At 44.2% G+C, this 23,979-nt stretch overlaps 1 protein-coding gene across 6 annotated transcripts in view; it reads right to left on the minus strand.

Moving 5' to 3' along the window:
- CROCC2 (ciliary rootlet coiled-coil, rootletin family member 2) overlaps positions 1–23,979 on the minus strand; it is a 140,858-nt gene that overhangs the window by 90,116 nt on the left and 26,763 nt on the right. For 4 of the 6 annotated variants that reach the window (XM_053304340.1, XM_053304337.1, XM_053304338.1 and 1 more), the window contains 9 exons: positions 16,889–16,972; positions 14,040–14,146; positions 11,175–11,340; positions 7,533–7,639; positions 5,722–5,919; positions 4,261–4,357; positions 3,984–4,073; positions 2,340–2,555; positions 1,124–1,323 (listed from right to left, as the gene is read on the minus strand). In XM_053304340.1, coding sequence (XP_053160315.1) covers positions 1,124–1,323; positions 2,340–2,555; positions 3,984–4,073; positions 4,261–4,357; positions 5,722–5,919; positions 7,533–7,639; positions 11,175–11,340; positions 14,040–14,146; positions 16,889–16,972 — 1,265 coding nt within the window. Of the gene's footprint in view, positions 1–1,123; positions 1,324–2,339; positions 2,556–3,983; positions 4,074–4,260; positions 4,358–5,721; positions 5,920–7,532; positions 7,640–11,174; positions 11,341–14,039; positions 14,147–16,888; positions 16,973–21,675; positions 21,689–23,979 lie in introns of those variants that run through there. The other 2 variants (XM_053304341.1, XM_053304342.1) reach the window with 2 other exon arrangements.

Here is a 23,979-nt window from a genome sequence, read left to right on the forward strand (position 1 = left end):
TAACTGGAGTGTGTGCTCTCTTCCTAGTACTCTGCTGTTTACTTACTGGGGGTAAAATTAAGAACCCCCAACACACTGAGCAGGCAATTATCCAGCTCTAAAATTCTATGACTGCATGCTGACCAATCAGACTTTTGATTAGGATTTTTTAAAAAAACAAAAACCCCAAACCCCCCTCATCCACTCAAGTTACTCAAAAAGAAAAAAATGAGGGGTTCCACTCCATGCACTCCATCCTCCCAAGCACTTAATTACACAGATGATCCAATGTGTGTCTAAGATAAATAACACTACCATAATGGCGTTGGGTTTAGTGTGCACAGGTATCTGATAAACCTCAGCAACAATCAGTGTTGACACATTTTATTCCCAGAGCCAGTGCTTCATAATCTCTTTCAGTATCATTTTTCAACTCCTTGGCTGATTATCACCATAGAAAATGACGCAGAGGCATGAAATCACATCTGTGACCCCTTTCTATTAATATGGAAAAGAAGTCTATACGTTATTTGTCATCTACCAGCAGTTAAACCATAAAAGTGTCCCCTGTGAGTAGCCCATATGCAAAGGGATGGTGCACCGTAGGGAGAGGTTTCATGGGAATATAGGAAACTGCCTTATACAGAGTCAGATTGTTGGTCCATCTAGCTCAGTACTGTCTACACTGACCGGCAGCAGCATGGTTTCAGGTAATACTACCTGGAGAAGCCAGGAAGTGAACCTGGAACCTTAAAAATATAAGAACAGCCCCTTGGATCAGGCCCAAGGTCTATCTAGTCCAGCATCCTGTTTTGCACAGTGGTCCATCAGATGCCTCTGGGAAGCCCACAGGCAAGAGCTGACACTGATCTATGGCCCTATCCCCTAAGGGGAATATTTTCCAGTGCTCACAAGTAGTCTCCCATCCAAATGCAAATCCAGGTGAGCCCTGCTTAGCAAAAGAGACCATTCATGCTTGCGCTCCTCACTGATACAACATGACAGTCAGCTTTCTTTCCGATATATATCAAAATTCCAAGGCCACAATCTGCATAACCCCAGTAGGGCTGAGTCACAGCCATGTCACCTGCAAGCATCAACAGATCGGGAGCCTCCCTCTTTCTTTCTTTCTTTCTGCGTTCACCTTCCTAGAATCTCCACGGAGGCTTTCCAGCGCTGCAGTTCCTGCCTGCAATCCTCCAGCGTCCCTGTCAGCTCTTCACGTTCCTGCCTCTGTTCCTGCAGCCGTTGTTTTGCGGTCTGTGTTTCCTGCTGGCAGTCAGAAAGTTGCTTCCTGACAGAGCCCAGGGCGTCCCGGCAAGACTCCAGTTGCACATGCAACTCCTGCAGGTCAAGAGAGGGATCAAGCAGGCGGCTTCTTCCACGTCACACGACACAATACTGGCTGGAAACCCCATTTAATAGATGGGCCAAGTACTGTGATCAGTGCCTCCAACCACCCTGAGGAGCAGGGTCTCTATATAGGGTGGGTGGCTGGATTTTCAAAATTAAACACTGAAATCCATGTTGGGAATACATTTGTGGGAAAGAAGCAGTGTTTCCTGCCCTCCAGATGTGGTGTGCCTACCTGCACTCTAAGGAATGTGCTCACTGCAAGAGGTTGTAGTAGTCACTAGGGATGTGCATGGAACCGTGGTGGGGGTGCTGCTTTAAGAGCGGGGGAGGGTGCAGTTACCCCTCCCGCTGCTTTACCTCCACCGGCATCCTTTGTTAAGAAAGCTGATTGCGGTGACCAGCGTATCTCCCTGCTGCCCCGTTACCCCGTTGGCCGGATATGGCCGAAAGTCCCCGATGCGCCTGCTATGCGGGGTTAAAAGAGCAAGGCCCCTTGCCATGTCCTAAGGACAGCCCTGAGCACTGCTAAACTGGAATTTTAGGCAGCGAAACTCCACTCTGACCAAAGGTACACAGTGGAGTTTGGCGAGGGAAACCGCAGGTCTCTTTTCGCCCTTAACTCTGGTTTGCTGAGTCTGCTTTGGAAACTGAGGGTGACGGGACCTCTGGTTTTCCAATATGTACGACTTGGCCTAAGCTTCTGTCCAAACTTTGATGGGTGTCACATTCCAAAGGCTGGGCCCATCAAGGAACATTGAGATCAGGCAATACTTTAGGCAATAGCCATTCACTGTTTGGCTGGCCAATGGCTGTAATAAAAACTGACTAGCCATGCACTGTAATCAAGACACCCCAAACTCCTAGCATTAGACATACTTGTTAGTTTGAGAAAGTTTATAGTTTTATAAACACTATAGTTATCGGATGACCATATCATTCTAGTCACATTTTTAGAAGGTGTTTTAACCATAAATACAGCATAGATTCAAATAATGGCATCCAACCTGCTCATGCTGCTGTGATTTCTGAACAGCAGCCTGCACAGCTTGCAGTGCCTCATTCTGACATAATGGAGGATGCATCCGAGATGGCGATATTCGCTGGTGGTGGGGAGAGCTGGAGCGCAGAGGGGAGGTCTGCCATATGGTGTCTGCCTCTGATGTCGCTTTGGCCCTTTCAAAGGAGATGAGCCCTGCGTTCCTGGGTTCAGCCAGTGCCAACTAGAAAAGAAACAATTCCCAGTTGAGCCAATCAGAAACCGTTGCTTATATTCTGCTACTCAACTAAACTCAGCAAAGTGTAAAAAGGGGGCTTGAATCTGGGATTCCAGGCACCCCTTATTTATTAATTCAAATGCCAATTTCAAGTGGCATCACTGATAACAAAGATGCTATCTCTCAGAAAAGCAGACCCATAAATTTTTATTTTATGGTTGCAAACAAAGGTAGAGAATAGTATAATTAAGTAATATTGCTGTCATAGTTTTCAGTATTTTCAAATGATTGCTCTCTCTGGTATTGCTTTCTACTGTTGCAGTAAAATAATACAATGAAAAGCAGTCCCTTAAAGCTGTATTTTGGCAACTGGTTGCTTGTTTCATGGTTGCATATTGACAGACACTTATTGGTGCAACTGGGATCTCAAATCAGCACTTTGGGTCCTATGCTTTGTATTCAAGGGGACAGCTGTTTGGATCCCAACTTTAGCTCAGCTCTAGGCTGTCCTGTTGCCAAAGACATGTTACTCAATTGGGAATGCCCATCTGCAAATAAAGAATGGTAGAAGAGCCATGGATCGCCTCCTGGAACAATCTATGTTTTCTGCACATCCTCTGATGGGGCAGGTGGTGCTTTCCTTCCTTTGATTCCTCCTTGTGAGAAGCAGCTTGCCCACACAGTCTTGAGGCCACAGAAATCTGGGATCTCAGAATATTTATTTATGAATTAAAAACCTATACTTCACTTTTCTCTATTGATTCAAAGTAGCTTACAACAAACATTAAAAACAGTTGTTAAAAATCACAATGAAGCTATTCATACGCGCAGGCAAAACTGGACTAAGGAAGCCCAGCCTGGTTTTACCTGTGCATGTACACCGCCGGGATTGGGCCTGATCCCGGCAGCAAACCCACCTAAGCAGCCACCTTCCAAAACAAGGTTAGGAGAGCGAGCGCTCGCCTAACCCCATTTCTGTGATCGTCTGCCAGCCGTGGCTGGTTGCAGCCACGGCCGGCAGACTGCAGAGATCCTGGGCAGTTTCGGGGAGGGAGATCCCCATAATGCACTGCACACTTGCATGGTGCATTATTGGAGCTCTGGCGGGCAGGGCATTCCTGCACCCTGACCCTCCGAGCTACTGGCAACTGCCGGTAGTCAGCTGGGTTGGCGATCCACCCGCTGAAGAGGACACCCTCGATTGCCTGCAGGGAGGTAAGCTCTTTAGGGCTTCCTCCCCAGTAACCCTCTTGCCCTTTCTCAATGCTCGTGAGAAAGGGCTCAATATAAAGCAATATTGCAGAAACAAAATCACATACCAGATCCCAACAAATACAGCGACACCTGTTCCACAGCTTTCTGTTACTACCCAAGTGGCTTTCTGTTACTATCTTTCCCTAAACTGGATTATATCATGGGCAAAATTTCACTAACCTCTTTGATGGTATTCAAGCAATGTTGCAATGATTCAATCTCCTCTTTCAGGTCCTTCACCTCCTCTACATCTCCAGTCTTACTGGCCTCCTAGTGTTCAAAGATAAGCAGTTTCTCAGAAATTGACATGGAAAAAAGTCAGAGAAAGTATGGAAAAGCAGGTGGGTGCGGTAGACAAGGGTATCTGAAAGGGTGTGTATCATTGTGAGAATCAGTATGTTGGTAAGGGTATGTGTGCTTGAGATTGACAGAAACAGAGATTTGTGGGTACGTGTACCAATTTCTGAATGTCCATTTTTAGGATGGAGATGGTCTTCTCTTTCTTTGTGTTCTGTTCTTTAAGTTTATCTCCTAAAGCAGTCAGCTCCGTAATCCTGGAAAGCACAAACCAGACATAGGTGGCAGATTGATCAAGGGGAACAACAAGAAACTCAAGGAGAATAAGCTCTTCATTTTCTTGGGATCATTGCAGAGCAAAATGAAACTGCCAATTTACACATCATGTTAAAAGATAAGAGGCTGGAAATAGACATTAGTTTTTATGAGAATGCAAAGTGGTCTGAAAGATGCTTGCTTTTCCATAGTCTGCGCACACAGACTTCCGAGGTCTCTTCCAATTCTAAAATTCTATGACTGACATGACAGGCATCCCTGCGTTGATGTTAGGGGCCTGCCGGGGCTTCTGCACAACTTGAAAGGCAGCCTTGACAGTATAGTGAGAGCTGCTGTGGAATGACTTAACAATGCTTCTGGGTAGTTGTACAGTGCTCCTTGCATGATTGCCTGTAAGTGGTTCTAAGCCATTCCACAACAGCCTCATTTCTTGCATCACTGGCACTACTTTTCAAGTTGCACAATAGCCCTGGTGGGTTATTATTCTATTTCTGTTATACCCATGTTGCTTTTGGTCAAACAGGTGTTGCAGGTTTTGAAACGGGACAAAAACCTGCAAATCCTGTTTACTCAAAGCAAAAGTGGGCGAGTGCACAAGCCACTAGGGAAAGCAACAATGGGGACTTTCCTCCTGAGCAAAACAGCAGCTGTGGCAGGGCAGGGTTGGGGAGATAATCTGAATCAAGACCATGGCAGGGCAGCAAAAGCTTAAAGCCCCTTCCCCCATGCTGTGGCCTTGATCTGGATCTACCACCCCTTGGCTACTATTTATTGAGTAAAATACAAGCCTTTCTGTCCTAATAACAGGCTTAACACAACATGTAGTTTGGCTATGATTCCGTGTATTAATAGGATGAGGAAGAAAGGCCCTTGAAGTGGTTTGAGAGAAGCTTCTGTTCCCAGGGTGCATGCAGTCCAAATAACAGTTGGACTACAACTCCATCATCTCTAGCCACAGTGGTAATAGTCAGGGATGGGAGGGGGAGTTATAATTCAGCAACAGCTGGGGACCCCAGGTTGTGTGTATAACTCCCACACCACCCCTGATTATTGCCACTGTGGCTGGAGATGATGTAGCTGTAGTTGAACAACAGCTGCAGGGCCAAAGTTTTGCAGCCCTAGTGTACTCAAACACACATTCACTGCATCCCAGCGTTGCCTGCGGTCAAAAAGGTTTTGCTGTTTTTGAAACAATTTTTTAAAACTACACCTGTTTATTGGTAGCAAAAGTGAAACGTGTGTACAACCAGATGAAGGGACCCCTTCTTTCCAACTACCTTAATTTCATTGTACTTCTGTGCCTTGTGAATACTGTGTGTTCGAGACTCATGGGTGTCCTCCTTACCTGGAGTTTAGTTCAGCTTTTTCTCCATCCCAGCGGCTCTGTAGCTGGATCATCTCCCGGACCTTCTCCCGAAGCTGCTTCTCCAGCAAACAGGCAGAACTGCTCTCAGACAGACGCAGGTTGGAATCCAAATTGAGACAGGCAGTCTGGAGACGGCGGGCAGTTCTTGCCATGTCCGTTCCTGCCTCAGCAAGACCTCTGATAATGAGAGTTATATCTTTTTTTTTTAAATTGAAAAGCTACTTACACTATCAGCTCATATCTCCAAATCTGATGTGTGCTGCTGACACCCACAGTGTAGCCATAGAACTGGGACGCCAGCAATCAATTAGCCAGTAATCTAGTTTGCTCTGTGTGTGTGTGTGTGTGTGTGTGTGTGTGTGTGTGTGTGTGTGAGAGAGAGAGAGAGACAGACCATAGTCAACCTTTTGTCTTGTCTCTCCTTCAAATTCCCTGCTAAATTCCCTGTTTCTGAATACCAGTTGCAGAGGAGCAACAGTGGGAAAGAGGTCCTGCCTTTATCTCCTGCTTATGAGTTTCCCAGAAGAATCTGGTAGGCCACTTTGAGAAAACAGATGCTGAAATAGATAGGCCTTGGGCCTGGCTGCCAAATAATACTTTTTGTAGACTTGGGAATCATTTCTAAGTTTTAACCGTGAGTAAATGGGGATTGGGCTATAGTTTAGTGGTAGAGCACCAGTTTTGCATGCAGAAGATCCTAAGTTTGCTCCCTGGCATCTCCTGGTAGTGTTGAGAAGGAACTCAAACCTTAGAGAACAGCTGCCCGGCAGAATAGACAATAATGAGCTAGATGGACCAGTGGTCTGACTTAATAAAAGACAGCTTCCTAGGTTTATAAATGACTTGTCTGACTTGATAGCACATGGGATCATTTGCAAGACCAGCTTTTTCTGGGTAGGAGAGAATTAACCTGGATACAGAGGCTCATCTGGAGCCTTGGAACCCTCTCCTCCTCAGTGCCTGTCAAGTTGGTCTGCACTGCTTTTCTACCCTGTCCTTAACCTAGGTAGGACAGAAAACGTCTGTGGTCCTACTGTTGTTTTTGGTCGTGTGGGTGTCTGAGGCAGTTTTTGCAGCTCCTGGGGCTGGCAACCATAGAGTGCAATGGCTTGCAAGGCCAGGGGGAGGAGCCCTTGTGCATTGGTGTGGGCTGCCTCTCTGCTTCTTGTGCAATGCATTCTGGGATAATGGAGGACTTTCTCCTCCTGATCCCAGCTGTACTGATCACAACCATACTGGTTGTTTGGGTGCACAATCGGCAGAAGCAAAAGGAGCCTCTGATCATCAGGAGGAAGGTAGGTAGGTTCCTGCCTTCCCCTCTATTTGGTCATGTGAATGCTCTCCATGAGTTCAACTTGCAGACAGACCCATGGAACTGGGAAAACAACTAGCACTAGTCTTTTTATGTTTGGGGGGAAATTAAGCTTGTGTATCACCAATTCACAAAATATGCTTCCCCATACACATAGGCATAGAAGTGGCTCTTGAATCTGTAATGTGTGTCTAAATTACCACAGAGATTAGAAGCTTCCTCTGATGCTAACGTTACTCTCATTTTAAAAGGCATTTTGTCTTTTGGCAAGGTCAGTTCAAGACAGGAGTTCATTTGGGCTGGGCCACAGGATCCAGATTTTCAGAGATCATATCCCCCATAATCCCCACTGGTATTTTTGGAGCTCAGAGCACCTATTCAGCACAATTTCAGAGAGAGGGGATTCCTTTCCCTGTTCAATGTCTGCAGAGCAAGCAGGGCTCTTTTGCTATCAGTGCTGTATTTAGGTTGCACCCACCTCTCCACTGTTGTGCGGAGCTCTGCAAAGTTGCCACGGAGTGTGGCTGCTTGACGCCATAGCAGGAGGATCCCACTGTGCTCATTGCTTAAATATGAACCGTAGCTCTGGAAAGAACAATGGCAAGAGCATGACTGGCACACCGCAGGTTCCAGCACTTCATCTTTATCAACAGGCAGATGCAGGAGGGAATTTTCCATATTTGCAACATGCACTGTCCTAAACCATCTTCCAAGTCTGTTCAAGATCCCACATGAGTAGTCGGACATGAGTGAAGCACTGGAAACACAGTGCTGATGCCACTGGCACATGTGAAGTAAAAGGATTACAAAATGCCCTATACATAAATCCAGAGCTGATTGCATTGATTTTATGATATTTCTTGTTTCAGAAGCCACTATGGACTTTTGGAAAAATGAGAGAGAAAATGTTAAATAAATACATTACTGGTTCTTTCCAGTAAGCTGTACTTTCAGTCCAGGCTGGAGTACTGCATCATCCCCAAAACATACAACAAAACTGCTGAGCTAAAATACAAACCTGGGACTCAAGGAAATGCTTCCTCTCCAGTGTTGTAGTGAGGCTGGCATCAATGCTGGCTGGGCAAATGAGAGTTCTGAGCTCAGAACTTGGCCTTTGAGTGCATATGAGCTAATATTAAACTGTATAAATGAGCATGTCTCAGTGCTTGTAAATCCATACATACAGATTATTCTTACACAGTCCTCCAAATAAAAAATAATAATAATAAAATAAGCAAGCCAACAAACGCTGTTTAGAGCCAGAGTTTAGAGGTTTCTCATTGGATCCAGGCTCCTTCTTACAGAGAAGCACGTTCAAAATATTGGAAAAGTTCCAGTAATGCCTTGGTGGTCTCAATTCCATGGAAGGGTAATCAACAGTAACTTTAACTTGGGCACTACTACAGCTGGTCAGTAGTGTTTGGAAATTGTATGGTAGTGGCAAATATGACACTAGGGATAGAAGGATAACTGGGCTAAATGAGTCTAACAACAATGTCAACAGCCAGTGCAGAATCAGAAATGCCAATATCATTATTTTTGTTTTGAAAGCTTGAATGAATTCTAATTCAAGACAGATCATATTCTGGAAGATATTATCTACAAGAAAGGAAGTCTTATCATAGAGGTCAGTGGGGGCGGGGCATATCCTACATAAATGTGCAGTAGGATGGGACAGTCTAAGATTTAAGAGGGGGTTGAAACTCCTCAGATTAATGAACCGATGCCAACCGAATAGGCAGCCAAGAAGGACAACCGACTCTAGAGTAACAGCTCTCACTCACATATTAATAGCCCATGTTGACCCAACCAAAAAGAAAAAGAAGATGGAGAAAGGCCAAACATTACATATTTTGGTATGCAGCTTGTTTACAGCAGGCATTTACAAGCAATATATTATGAGGATTAAGAATAGTTATCTTTGAAATAGCAGAGTCAAAGTCAACTTGGCCAAGGCAGCTTTACAGTGAGTGTTGGAAGATTCCCTAATCCCTATTCTGGTGACCAAGAACATCAGTGTGGTATTGGCCTTCTAACAGCACAGATGATAATGACGTGTGTCAGGCAATTTCAGACAGAAGAAAAAATGCTGAGGTAGACCATGCAGTTGTGATCATAGCTATCAATTTAAATGGATCAAAACATGTGAGGACAAATCCATAAATTTGTAAGTATAGACATCACAGAAGAGTATAATGGTTGCCTAGATAGTCATAAAACTGTAGAAGCAAAATGGTAGCAGCGAGAAGAGGGAGAGGGGCATAACTTAGTGTTAAAGCTTATGCTTTGGGTGCAGAAGGTCCCAGATCAAGTCCTTGACATCATTCCAGGGAGGGCTGGAAAAGGCACCTGTCTGAAACCCTAGAGAGCTTCTGCCAATCAGTGCAGAATACTGAAGTGGATGGGCCAATGGTCTGACTCAATATAGGGCAGTTTCATGTCTCCATACAACTGCATCTTCGAAGAGGTGTCCAAAATGAAGTGTTCTACTAACTCAGAAATAAGAGACAACAAAACTGGGATGTGGCATTTCTAAAAGAAAACAAACACTGTACATCCTACTTTATGGAGAAGGTTGTATCACTAGTGCATTCGTGGGAGAATGAGGGTGGAATTGAGCTTGTCTAGATTTCCTATTTGTAAATGGTGTTTTACCACCCCATCTCCTCTCTCACTTCGAAACTGGACATGAAAAGTACTCTTTGTCAACAGTTTGAGTCTTCCAGTTTTTCCATTTGACCACCATAACCATCAATTGAGTCGTCTTCACCATGCCTAAGGGCACCCACCTTCCTCACCTTCCCCATCAGATGTTCTCTCCATCTTTGCCCTCTTTTCCTCAATACATGTACTTTTTTAAAAAAGAAAAAAAGAAAGCAGATCTCAGAAAATGATAGGTGCGGCAGACCCCAGGTAGTGAACAGGACAAGGTTACAATATCCTTCATTCTATGGACATGTAAACAAACTAAGCCAAAACTGTTGATCTGGGTCAATAGTTCCGAATTTACCAACTCTATAATAAGCCCAATGTCCTTCAATCTTGTAAATAAGCGCTTAAGAGTTGAGCTGTGTGTGATGAGAAGCACTTATTCATAGCACCAGAGTAACACTCTGCATTTTCTAACTAGGGAGTTTATGTTCTGTGAGTTGGAATAAGTTATTAAAAAGCAAAAAGTCAGTCAAATATAAGCTGGATTTGCATTGCATAATAAATTCAAAACACAGCATTTGTGCCAAAATGCATTTTCCAGGCAGCTTATTTGATTTGTTTTTTAAATGAGGAGGGGGAAAAAGACGAGGCAGCAAAGGCAGAGGCCAAAAGAACTCCAGAAGACGAGAAGATGAATAATTAGGGCCATGGGACTGCAAGAGAAGAAAGAAAATGGGCTGCAGCATTCTCAAAAAGACTGGAACTGGAGAAACAGTAATATAATATTTAATTCTGAAACAAGTTGCAAACCACTTCCTTCTTTGTAGATCAGACACAGGAAGGCTAAGAGATAACTACACACATTATTCCTGCTGCATCTCTTCCAACTGTACCAGTAGCAGGAAGAGGAAAGAGAAAGTATGAGAGAGAGTTCTAGCTTTCTCCTAGCCAAGATCAGACCTGGCATTAGCTGTCCCAAGAATGCCTCCCTTCCCCATTTAAAAGATTAAATGGGCTCTAAAAAAATTAAACAAAAAAGGATTCTCCAGGTTGAATTGATCCACAGAACGGATGAGAGGGAACAGAGATAGTTGACATTCATGGAATTCTTAGTTCCTGGAGAGAGTATATATCAAAGGGATGAGCAACCTGAGCCTCTCCCACTGTTGTTGGACTATAACTCCCATCATCCCTAGCCACAATTGTCTGTTTGGATGATGGGAGCTGTAGTCCAACAGCAGCTGCAGAGACTCAGGTTGGCCACCCGTGGTCTATCATATGAACAGCAGGCCTCTGGACTAGATTTGATGCTGCCATGCTCAAGGAATCAGTAAGGAATCAGTTACCAAAACAGTGTGCCCAGTGCCTTAGCCCATGGGCAGTACTGAGGTAGATAGAGAACATGAAATAGATGGCTGTCTAATCATGGTGTTGCAAAACATTTCAGAAGCCGAGCAATAGGATTTACCTCCCTGCCTTTGTGCCACTGAGACTCCTTCTGTTCCAGCTCACTCCTCAGTCTGTGCACATCAGTAGCTGCCCTCTCTAGCTCTCCTGCTAGTCTCTGTTTTGAAGATTTCATCTGGTCCAGCTGTTCCCGAAGCAGAGCATTCATCTGGGAAAGGCTGGTGCTTCTAGGACAAACAGAGATCCTTCCCAATCATTATAGGGCTATAGTTCTATTATATTCATAAATTCCTGCATGTCTTTGTGCCCATCCATGAAACCCTCTTAACAACTTATTTGCAACTAGTATTTTTAAGCCCGTTATATTAACGGGCACTAGCCTTTTCCCCCCCCGTTGTTAAGTGTGTTTGTGTGTGTGTGTGTGTGTGTGGTTTTACCTGTCTGGCTGTTTCTCTTTATCTGATTTTTTTTGTTGCTCTGTGTCTTCCATCCTCTTCTCTCTTTCTTTCTCTTATTTTTTTCCTATTTCCTTCTGTTTTTTGGTTTTTTTTGGTTGTTGTCCCCCCCCCCCCATTTCATGTTTAAGGGCTAAAACGGCCCGTTTAAATGTCCCCAGGGCTTCCGCCGGCGAACAGCCGCCCGCCCTCCCAGCTGCTGAGACCTCTTCTGCCCGGGACCACGTACTTTTATCGCTTGCATTACCAACATAGAGAAGGAGAGAGGAGTTCGCATGCAGAGCTCCTCACTCCTTAAAGCCTCTTCCTGTACTGCCGCTTTGGCCGAAAATGACGCCTATGGCGTCCTTTGCGGCCAAAGCGCCAGTACGGGAAGAGGCTTTAAGGAGTGAGGAGCTCTGCATGCGAACTCCTCTCTCCTTTCTAAAAGTTAATAATTTAAGCGTTTGCAGGACGTGGCCCCGGGAAGGAGAGTTCTGTTCTGGGTAAGGAGGTCTCACAGCTGGGTGGGCGACGGGTGGTTGGCGGCGGCAGCCGCGGGGGCATTTTAATGGGCCATTTTGGCCCTTAAACGTGGCGGGCGGGTGGCGGCGGCAGCCGCGGGGGCATTTTCATGGGCCATTTTGGCCCTTAAATGTGGCGGGGGGCATTTCGCCCATATTTTCATCGCGGCAGCCGCCGCCGACATCAGGGCCAGTCGTCCGCAGTTGCCCCGCCGCGGCCATCGCCACCTCTGGCCGAGGCCGCGGCTCCGCCGCCGCCTCGCCAGCACTCTTCTCCTGGCGGCGGCGGCCGCTTCTCCTAGGCCGCCGCTTCTCGGGCTCCAACATGGCCGCCCGTGTCTGGGCAGCCGTATCTTTTTGGGCCGATCTGGGCATGCGCGGAGCGCATGCCCAGAACAGCCCAAAAAGACACGGGCACATGGGATCACGCTCAAGGCTTTTATTTTATAGGATGCTCCTGGACCCAGCTTTGCCCCTGGATTCTCAGGTGGTGAACTGTAGGTAGGAGTGCCTTTCCCCAGCTTTGTCTGTGGTGTCAGTTCTGCCCTCTTCTTGACGACCGGGAATGTGCCTCAGTGAAGCATGCCTCCATAATCTCTAAATCAGAATCAAGTTGTATAGTATCTGTTGCCGGTACCCGTTAAAAATCCTGAAAGTACAATTGGAAAATCCTACTGTACTTTCTGAACAATTTTCAAGGGCAGTTCCATGAAAAGCACATGTTGGGCAGTAAAACCTCTCATCCCCACCAATTCCTTTAAATTTCACACACACACTCCTCTACATTTCCCTTTCTCCTCCTTCCCTCTGCAAACACCTACACACGGCAAACTGCGGAGGAATCATTAGAGAGATTAAATTGTCAAAAATACATTATAAAAAACCAGATCAGCAGCAGTTGTAACTTGGTATCCTAGTGAGATTTCTCCCCCTTAATGTACTGTACATACATCCTACTCCTCTTAAACTCAATAGGTGGTGATGGCTGGATTTAGGTGGTAAAGCTGGAGCAACTAGACACCCAACACCCATCCACATCAGCTACCATCATCTGAAAGTTCAATGGCCTACAGACAAATCAGTCACAAACGGCTAGACGATTACTTTGCCCCACCTTTTTTTGCCTGACACCACAGCCCCCCCCCCCCACTCCAGCAAACAGCAGCCTCACTGTCCATATCTAGTGAGGTAGTAGTTGGAGATAAGGAGCGAACTCTTTAATCAGCTAAGGCTGGCTGCAAATGGAGTGGACATGAAGGAGGCAGGAGCCCTGCCTCTCATAGGAAGCTGCCATATACTGAGTCAGATCATTGGTCTATCTAGCTCAGTATTGTCTTCACAGAATGGCAGTGGCTTCTCCAAGGTTGCAGGCAGGAATCTCTCTCAGCCCTATCTTGGAGAAGCCAGGGAAGGAACTTGAAAAACCTCCTTCTCTTCCCAGAGCAGCTCCATCCCCTGAGGGGAAGATCTTACAGTGCTCACACTTCTAGTCTCCCATTCATATGCAACCAGGGCAGACCCTGCTTAGCTAAGGGGAAAACTCATGCTTGCTACCACAAGACCAGCTCCCCTCCCTGGAGCTCAGGCTGGCTGCGATCCAAAGCAGTGCCTGAGATGGCCTCCCCATCTCCCAAGGTAGGCCCATTGGGAGGGAGGTCCCAAGCACCAGAGCATTTTGCCACTGGTGATGGAGTTTGGCCAAGGTACAGAGTTGCCTCTGTGTGTGGGATCCTGGGAGCTATGGAGGGGGTTCTAGCGACAGGACAGGAACCTCACTGGGAGGCCCTGGGTCCCCAGAGTTCCAGGGCTCCTCCTAGGGGGTGACTAGAGGATAAGCAACAAGTAATGCGTGTTCAGGGTCTGTTGGATTAAGGGGACTGCTGTCAGGGCTGAGAGTCTCAGCTGGGGCGTGCTCCTCCTCCTGCTCTGAAAGGGTCCCCTTTGGGTCAGAGTCTAGGTGATACTTGCCTTTGCTGCTCCTCTTCCAGTTGAATGAGGGTACTCTCCAGTTCTGTACTGTGGTCATGCTCAAAGCGGCGTAAGCGCAACTCTGTTGAGTCCAATCTGGTCTGGAGCTAGGAGCAGGAAGGGGACATATTGTGTAACAATACTAATTAAGGGACAGAATAATGTATTGACTAGAAGTCCAATGCTTGCCTTTGAACACATTATACAACACAGAATCTGTTTATTTAACTTTGGTGCTGGAGAAGACTTTTCAGGATACCATGAACAGCCAGGAAAACAAACAAATGGATCACAGAACAAACCAGTCCAGAATTTTTACTCGAGGCATAAATGACCAGGCTCAAACTATCATACTTCGGACACATTATGCGAAAACCCAGCTCCCTTGAGAAGTCCATAATGCTAGGAAAGTTTGAAGGAAAGAGAAGAAGAGGATGACCAACAGCAAGGTGGATGGACTCGATCACAACAGTAATGAATGAACCACTGAGAGACCTTAAAGGGCAAGTTGAAGACAGATCATCCTGGAGAGAATCTATCTACGTGGTTGCTAAGAGTAGACACCGACTTGATGGCATTCAATCAATCAATCAATCAATCAATCAAGAACCTCATCAGAATCCAGAAACTCTTGACTTTTTTTTTTTAAGGAGGTTTGAACCCTCTGGATCAGGAGAAAAGCTGGGCCACATAAAGGTAGTATCTGCTATGATTTTAGAAATCAAAGGGGTTCTGACCCGGGCTTTTAGTAGACGTGGAAGAGTTCTTCATCCCACAGAGCTCTGTGTTCCTTCATATGACACCCTTAGGCTAGCCATAGCCCCGCATTCCCATGAATAGTCCCATGATCATAGCGGTTAATTTCTCCACCAAAACCTTCCCCATTCCTCAGATCCCCTTCCGCATCCAACCTGTTGTCATCCTACATTTTCTTTTCTGTTGGCAAAATATCCTCCCTTTCTTTTATACAACTACCACCTATAGTTTAAGTCCCCATTCATGCTGGTGTCATTTTTCATCCTGGCTATGCAACCTCCTCCTTGGGGGCATCTCTCCTGACATATATCAGTACATTTAGATACGTCTGCTAAAAAATCATCCTTCCAAATCAAGAGGGCCAAAGCCCTTTAGATCAGTTATTCAGTAATTCCCAGACTGGCTCTCCTCACTGCAGTCAGATTAAGAAAGTGCCTGATCACCAGTGCTGCATGAAGTTGCAAAAAGATTATAGCTTTTTCAGAGAGCTGAAAGTACTTTGATAGAAGCATAACTGCCCATTCATCCCACTATTGTCTCCATTCACAAGTTTTGCAGGGCTTAAAAAAAACACCCTCTTAAACTTATTTAATAGGAGACAAAATAAATGAGCATGTACATCATGTGCCTCTATTACACCACTTTCAGATTTCTCAGAAAGCTATTCTCTGTTTCCAACCTAAACGGCATTGGAGCACACAGTAGAACAGTAAGCTACAGTATATATTATATTACTATCATTAACTACATTTCTACACTGTCAAAGGTTCTTTCCACCATTTTAGCCTCACAACAATCCTGTGAAATAGGTTAGGCTGAGAGACAGTAGGGCAGTTCACATGATTGACATTAGGGTAGGAGAAGCCTCCCATCCTAATCTGGGAGCTCTGTGGGCTCCTGATTTTAGATTGTGTGTCAGTTTAAAGCAAGTTAGAAGGTTGGGAGCTTGATCATGCACTAAGCCCCAGTTGGGTAGGATGGTTCTGATGGTACCTGATTCTAAAGCTGAGGATGGAATCTGGATAGAGTGTGCTCATCCCACCCAGCTGGGACTTAGCTCCTGATCAAGCTCCCCACCTTCAATCCTTTTTAAAACTCAAAGACGATCAGGAAACAGGAGAGTGCAGAACTCCCGAATTAGAGTAGGAGATTTCTCCTACCCTAACGTTGATTACGTGAACTACTCTAGTGACTGGCCAAGGTCGCTTAGTAAACGTCATGGCTTACTGGGGATTTGAACCCAAATCTCCCTGCTCCTAGTCCAAATATTTAGCCACTATACCACACTGGCTTTCACACAGAACGAAAGCTTTTCAATTTCAGGCAGGAGCTATATGTGATGTATTGTGTATCTGTGATCAAACAGCTATGATAATTTCCCTTCAGAGGACCACCACATTTGTGTGTTCAGGCTTCACGTACTTATACTATAGTTCTCCATGAGCTTTCCCAGACAGCAGGCTTTACTGTGAGTTCAAAGTTGCTCAAAAAAACCTACTCAAAAAGTGGAATTTTTTTTACCCCCGATATAAATCAGGCTACACTCAAACGCTCAATGGAAAACCCAAATCATAGGTGAAGTGCTCCTCGATAGCTTGCAGGGACTTCGGGGTAAATTTGGCCAATTTATGAACGCACACCTCCATTCCGGAGAAGATGCGAACTAAAAGCCAGGTGTGAAAAGCTTTTTTGGGCTTCCTTCTGTGGATTACAATCCCATCTAGACCCCACACAGTCTTTAAATTCTACTCAAGTGCTTTAGCCTTCTGCAGCCGTTCATACCCTGCTGTGAAAAAAGCTCTTTGCTCAAAAGGCCTTTCATGAAATAAAGTGCCTGGTTGGTTGGCTATATGACCCATGCATTACCAAAAAAACACTGGACATTCAGAAAACCTGTGGGAGCCATTCAATGATATGAACTATACAAAGGAGGACTTGTACCAGATATGCCATTAGGCTAGGCTGTCTGCCAAACACTCACTTAAACAGTGCATGGCACTATGGGACAGCAATATATACACATTGCCCACAGCGCTAGGAGTCAAACCATCACATGCGTCATTATCATTTGTTGCATGAAAAAAGGTACGGACCATCTGTTTCTGATGCTCGCACTCGGAGGTTTTCTCCAGCAGCTGCTGCTCCAGTTCCCCACATCTTTTCTTGTACTGTAGCATCTATGCCAAAAAGCAGAAAGGACAAATGACTGAGGCAAAAATAATTAAAAGAGAAGGCAATCAATCAATCAAGGAAAGTAGCAGCAGCCCAGCTTAAGACAGCTAAGTCTAAAGTCCTGTTCAGACATTATGTAGTATGAGTATACAGTTGTCAGTACACTTGTATATGTTTTTTGTGTGAATGACCATCTCTGTTTATTTTAAAAATGAACCTGGGTACGGGCCCCTCAAAAGGTACATGTGCTCCCCTTTTAGGAAAGCCTTAAAGACCCATCTTTTTAGCCTGGCTTTTAATATTTAGTTTTAATAGTAATCTTAATCTGCTTTTAATTGGTTTTTTTATTTTAACTGTTAAGCATTTTTTATTTTAGTGTAAACCACCCTGAGCCACTTTAGGAAGCGCGGTATATAAATTGAATTAATTAATCAATTAATGCACGGTACAGATAGAAAGTGTACTGCTGCACCTGTGTTCAATATAATGTTTGAATAACTGTACCTGTGTACAGATCTGTATCTGTGCACCTTGTACACTCATTGAACGAGAATTGAACATAACATGTGAATAGGTTTTAAGAGGTACACAGACTAAGATTATACCATGAACTAAAATTCGATCCAATAAGTCAACAATAATTCTAATATTCTGTCACTCAGTCAGTCACTCAGTCCTAAAGAGAAGTATGAAACCCTTGGGGGGTAGCTACCAAGATGCTGAATGGGATGTATGTGGTTGGTCAGTATAATAAAATACAGATTATGACAGATTAAACAGAATCTGGATGTATGCACATCTTAGGTTGCATTCTAGTGATACTCCTAATACTAACACTGTCAGTCTGTTAGGGTTGCTTGCCCTCCAAGATTGGCCTGGAGCCTCCAGGCATCAGCATAAATCTCCAGGTGATTACTGAAAGCAATCCTGGAGATATTGTTTGATATTGTGAAATATTTGGGGGGGGGAATTGCGGGGCGGAGGGGATCTGCAGGAATAGTTTCAGAAAGAGTTGGCAACCCTACAATCTATATTCTAACATTAGCCAGCCTCACCCCTATCCTATGTACCAAGCTCTGATCCAGTTGAGTCCCAATTTTGTCTGGAATTTTTATTATTTATTTAAAACAGCTATACTCTGTTCCTCCAGTGCAATACTACTCAGGGCAGCTCACAAAATTGATAAAACAGTATAAAATTAATAAACATGAACCAAAACAAGACCCAGTTAAAACCAGTGTTCACTGTAACAGGGAATCCCAGATGTTGATAATTACAACTCCCAGCATCCTAAGCTGCAGTGGCCTTTGGCTGAGGATGCTGGGAGTTGTAGTCAACAACATCTGGGATTCCTTGTTACAGGGAATAGGGATGTGCACGAAGAGTCTTCAGCACCAGCAGGGGTAGTACTTTAAGGGCGGGGGAGGATGTACTCACCCCCCCACCACATTTCCCCCGCCAGCGCTCTGTAAACTTTAAGCCCCTGGGGGCGGCAGCATTCCTCCCTGCCACCCTGTTCCCCCCGTCGGCCAGAAGTGGCCGGAAGTAGCGAGCACGTGTGCGACCGTCATGCGTACGTTCGCCCGTCTGCCGTGCGTGCGCAAGCACGACAGGCGCACACGTGCTCGCAACGTCCGGCCACTTCCGGCCAATGGGAGGGAACGGGGCGGCAGAGAGGAATGCTGCCGCCCCAAGGGGCTTAAAGTTTACAGAGTGCCGGTGGGGGAAATGCGGTGGGGGGGTGTGAGTACACCCTCCCCCGCCCTTAAAGTACTACCCCCGCCGGCGCCGAAATGCCAAATACCCCCCCAGCGCCGAAACATTTTGGAGGCCTTTACAATGGCCTCCAAAATGTTTCAGGCACATGCCTAACAGGGAACACTGGTTAAAACCAAATTTAAAAGTGTTGTTAAAAAGTTAAAAACCCACCAGACAAGCTGCAGATAAAACATTAAAAAGCCCCTCTAAAAAGACGGGTGTTTAGATGCTTTTTAAAAACACTGGAAGCTCAAAGATTTTCAGAAACTTTACAGCCAAAGCTTTATGGCTCGATTTATGCTGAGTAAGGCTATGCACATGAGCAGCCCTACCCAGGTTAGAGAAGCCCTACTTGGGTAGAGCTGCTTGTGTGCAGTGCCGGGATCAGGCCCAATCCCAGCACTGCCTTCCCCACAAGACCAGATTTTGTACCTGGGCTTTTACCTGGATTAAAGGGCACAAGCGCCCCCTTACCCCATGTATTGGGTCATGATTTTGCTTGAGCTGCACGCGAGAGAGGGATACGAATATGCTCATGAGGCGTTGGGTCTGAATCAGGGATGTGTGTAAAGTTTATTTTCAGTTGTTTTTCATCTTAGATGTTACTTTGTCTTGTATAAGTGTACTTATATTTCCGCAACCAAGAAGGAGAGTTCTGGGGTCATGTGAGTAGAATATTTGAAGAAATTCAAGATGGCTTCCAGTGAAAAAGATTGATCCACTGAAAATACAATCCTGAGGGAAACTCCAGTGGTGGAAAACAAGGAGATTAGGGAAGGGGGAATGATGGACACAGTTCAAGGAGCTGCTTATTACCTTTAAAGTCATAAATGGTTTGGATCCAAAATACCTGAAGGACCACTTGCTCCCAGCTGAATCTACCCTCTTAATGAGATCCGCCAAGAAGGCTTTTCTCCACCTGGTGAAGCATGCCTCCACACTTGCCTCACCTGGTGAAGCATGTTTGTTGTGAATGTAGGAAAGGGCTTTCTTAGTGATAACCCCAGTCTGTGGAATTCACTACCAGAATGATTCTCACCACTGCTTCTTAGAGACGTGCATGAAACGGATTTTGCATTTTGTTTTGAGCTCAAAACAAAATGCAGGAGACCAAAACATTTTGTTGAGACAATGGTCAACACCAGTTATATCAATGAAACTCGACATGTTTCAAGTGTTCCAGGCATAGGGAACAATGGGGAAACTTGAAACACCCCATTGTTCCCTATGGGTAGCTCCTAGGGACACCAAAGTGGACTGTGTGGTGGGGCATGATGGGTGCTACCTACCACCCAACCCACAAAAGAAATGGGTAAGTGGATGATTTTAAACACATTTTTAACCAAGGATCCTATCGAGGTTTGGGGGAAAGGTTAAAAATTTGTCCACTTCTTTTTGGGGTAGGATGGTAGAACAATTTGTTATGGGGCAGCTAACAAATAAATTTTATTTATTATTATTTCTTGTTTACACAGTCAGACAGGTGTTATTGACTAGTTTGTTTCATCCAGATATCGAGTCCTTCCCAAGGACCTCAGATGGCTGAATTTTATTATCAATGTTGTTGCTGTTATTATAGATATCGTTGCAGAATATAGGCTGTTCCCAGTAAAGTTGCTTTTTGTAATTGGCTGATGGTGATTTCTGTGGCCCCTATGGTGTTGAGGTGCTCTTCAAGTTGCTTTGGAATTGCACCTAGGGTGCCAATTACCACTGGGATTACTTTGGTCTTTTTCTGCCACAGCCTTTCAATTTCAGTTTGTAGATCTTTGTATTTTGTGATTTTTTCTATTTCTTTTTCTTCTATTCTGCTATCCCCTGGTATTGCTATGTTGATTATTTTAACTTGTTTTCCTTTCTTCTCAACTACAGTTATATCTGGTGTATTGTGTGGCAGATGTTTGTCTGTTTGTAGTCAGGAAGTCCCATAATATTTTTACATCTTCATTTTCTTCAACTTTTTCAATTTTATGGTCCCACCAATTTTTGGCTACAGGTAGCTTGTATTTTTTGCAGATGTTCCAGTCTATCATCCCTGCTACCTTGTCATGCCTTTGTTTGTAGTGGAAAAATAAGCCACTGCATGGTCAATATTTGCACAATATAAGTGGAAAAATCAGACATCACCAAGACCTGGCAATGGCTTAAGAATGGCAGCTTGAAGAAAGAAACAGAGGGTCTAATATTGGCTGCATAAGAACAGGCACTAAGAACAAATGCAATAAGAGCAAAAGTAGAAAAATCAACAACAAACAGCAAGTGCCGCCTTTGTAAAGAAGCAGATGAAACAGTGGACCACCTAATCAGCTGTTGTAAAAAGATGATGATGATGATGATGATGATGATTTTATTATTATTAAGCACCCATCATGCCATACTACACAATCCACTTTGGTGTCCCTAAGAGCTACCCATGGGGGGACAACGGGGTGTTTTGATTTTCCCTATTATTCCCTAAGGCCAGAATAAGCTGCCCTCACAGAGTACACGCACACAAGTTTTGCATTGCAATTTGCAATGCATTTTGCAACCTACCTTGGAAAATAGTGCAGAAGCACACAGTAAAGGGGAATCTATCCCTCCCAACATAGAACACACATTTCAAACACAGTCCAAAAATTGCCAAAAAAAGATAATTGACCCAGAATCCACTGCCAGCCACAGTGCCTGCACTGCAGTAACATAATTGGCACAAGTTGTTCTCTCTCACACAATTATGACTTCTTACATTACTTCCTAGCATTACAACAGCTGCCACAACAGCACTCTTACTTAGCAGCAAGCAGAGCTATACGCTCAACTAGTGCAACTTCAGCCACATTTTGACTGAATATACCTTGCAATGCAGATTGCAGAGCAGACCAGAGCAGTGAGTAGGAGCACAAGTTACTCTCAAGGCCAGACATGGAGCTCATCACAGCAATCACCAAGAAATATTACACACACTCACGCAGAGCTGCCACTGTCCATTTTTCACCTCAACACGATCTCACAAAGAAAACAAATCATAACTCAAGGAAGGCAGGAGCCCAAATAGTTATAGCAGCAATAGCACAGCATATTATACTCAGTGCTGAGAAAAGAAAATCACATAATCAAACTTCCCTCCCTCCTCTCCTGATGTATCTTCTTCAAGAGAGGCACACATTATATGGGCTTTCTCTGCCTCCTAGTCCCTTTGAATACATTTTGAAACTCCGTCCTTTTGTGTTTCCCCTCCCTCCTCTCTTCTCTCAGCCAATGGGGGCACAGTTACCCATAACACTTGATTTCTTTTATAACAAGTCAACCAAGAAGCAAGGAGATTAGAAACCGATAGGAAGCCAGTGCCAAAAAGCCAATCAGCAAGGGAAAAACAGGCTTCCAAAATGTTGAAACGTTTCAGTCGAAACAGGGTTGTTTTGTTCCAAACTCAAAACAGGCTCCTTTTTAGAGAGCATTTTGTTTCAAGCTTGAAATGGCCCATTTTGAGTAGAAACATTTTGACATCCAAACATTTTGCATATCCCTACTCCTTCTCTCCTGGCTTTTCAGAACCATTTGAAGAATGCCCCCTTTACCCGGGCTTTTGATCTATAAGATTATTCTGTTATTGCCTTTGGAAGATGTTATTGTTGCTGCTGCTGTTTTTAATAGATTGAATTGTATGATTTTATGAGGTTTTATTTTGTATGATTATATCAGGTTTTATTTTGTATGCTTTTATGAGGTTTTATTTTTATATGTTTTTAGATTTTAGACACTGCCTCAGGCTCCTAGGATGAAGGGTGGTATAGACATGAATAAATAAATGAACAAACTTTAAAACAATTGTCCTTTTTTTTAAAAGGACTTTTTTTTTAAAGGACAATTAATTAAAAAGGACAGTTATTTAACAGCAGGCTTTTAGCACTGCAGCACAGTTGACCAGGAACCAAGGCACAGGAAGAACACAAGCCTGGTTAACAAGCAGAAACAAGGAGCAACTGTGGCTAGATATGATGAGCAGAAAGGCCTGCAAAGGTATTAGTTCCATCGCCTTAAAAAGGGATGCAATATGTCTCTTTGATTATCAGGACCAGTCAGTCCCTTTACTACCCAAAGACTTTCTGGCTCCTCAAGCGAGATTTGGAGAGATCAAGGGGAGAAGAAATTTAGGAAGTTGTCAGATGCTCCGCTTTAAATGGGCTGTGTAAGCACTCGTTTTTAAAGGGATGTGCCAGCAATTTGGACGTTTTTAAAGGGATGTGCCAGCAATTTGGATGCCCAATCACATTTTGGGCACATCCCTAAATCAGGGCATTAAGGCACCAGGTCTCTCCTGCTGTTGCTCGATCCCCAACAACTGGTATTCAGAGATATACTGTGTCTGAACATGGAGGCTCCACATAGCCATCATGACTAACAGTATAACCTTTCTGAATGTGTCTAGTCCTATTTTAAAGGCACCTAAGCTAGTGGCCAGTACCACATTCTGTGGCTGAAAATTTCATAAACTAATGAGCTGTGTGAAGCTTTCTCCTGTCTGTCCTATATGTCCTGCCAATCAATTTCATTTGATTACCTCGAGGTCTAATACTATGGAAGAGGGAGAAAAAATTCTGAGGTCATCCACACAATCAAAAACTGTGTTCTACCTGGGTTTGGGAGCTGTGTGTGCTCCCAATTTTCAGCTGTGTGGAAGCAAGGTAAGACAAAAACCTGAGTAGTAGTGATTGTGTGGAAGCAACATAAGAGGTAAACCTGGGTAGTAGTGATTATGTGGAAGCAGGGTAGGAGGAAAACCTGGGTAGCTTTTCCTCCTGCCTTGCTTCTACACCAGGGCTGCTCAACTTTGGCCAAATCCAATCAACTTTATTACGGTCTGAGACCAGAATAAGACAGTACAGTAGAGCAACATCAAAAAGCAATTATAAAATGGCATGGTCAAAATTAAAATCATGTTACACCAACATTAAAATTACATTAAAATTACTATAGACCACAATTACTATAAACTATAATATAATTAATGATTAAATTACTAGAAACTATTAAAAATATTATAGACTATAAATACTAAAAACTCTTGTTCTAAAGTTATAGGGATGACTATAAAACAACTACCAAAAAGGTAATTCAATACTATAAAATCAATATAAATCACTACATATGGAACCATAAAACTATGTTATTACTCTAATATTAAAAGCTATTGTATGGTACTCAAAAACTGCTACCCTCAAAAACTATGAAATTACTAAAAATCCTAACATACTAACATGATTAAAACATA

Source organism: Hemicordylus capensis, chromosome 3 (assembly GCF_027244095.1).
Source record: "Hemicordylus capensis ecotype Gifberg chromosome 3, rHemCap1.1.pri, whole genome shotgun sequence".
NCBI lineage: Eukaryota > Metazoa > Chordata > Lepidosauria > Squamata > Cordylidae > Hemicordylus > Hemicordylus capensis.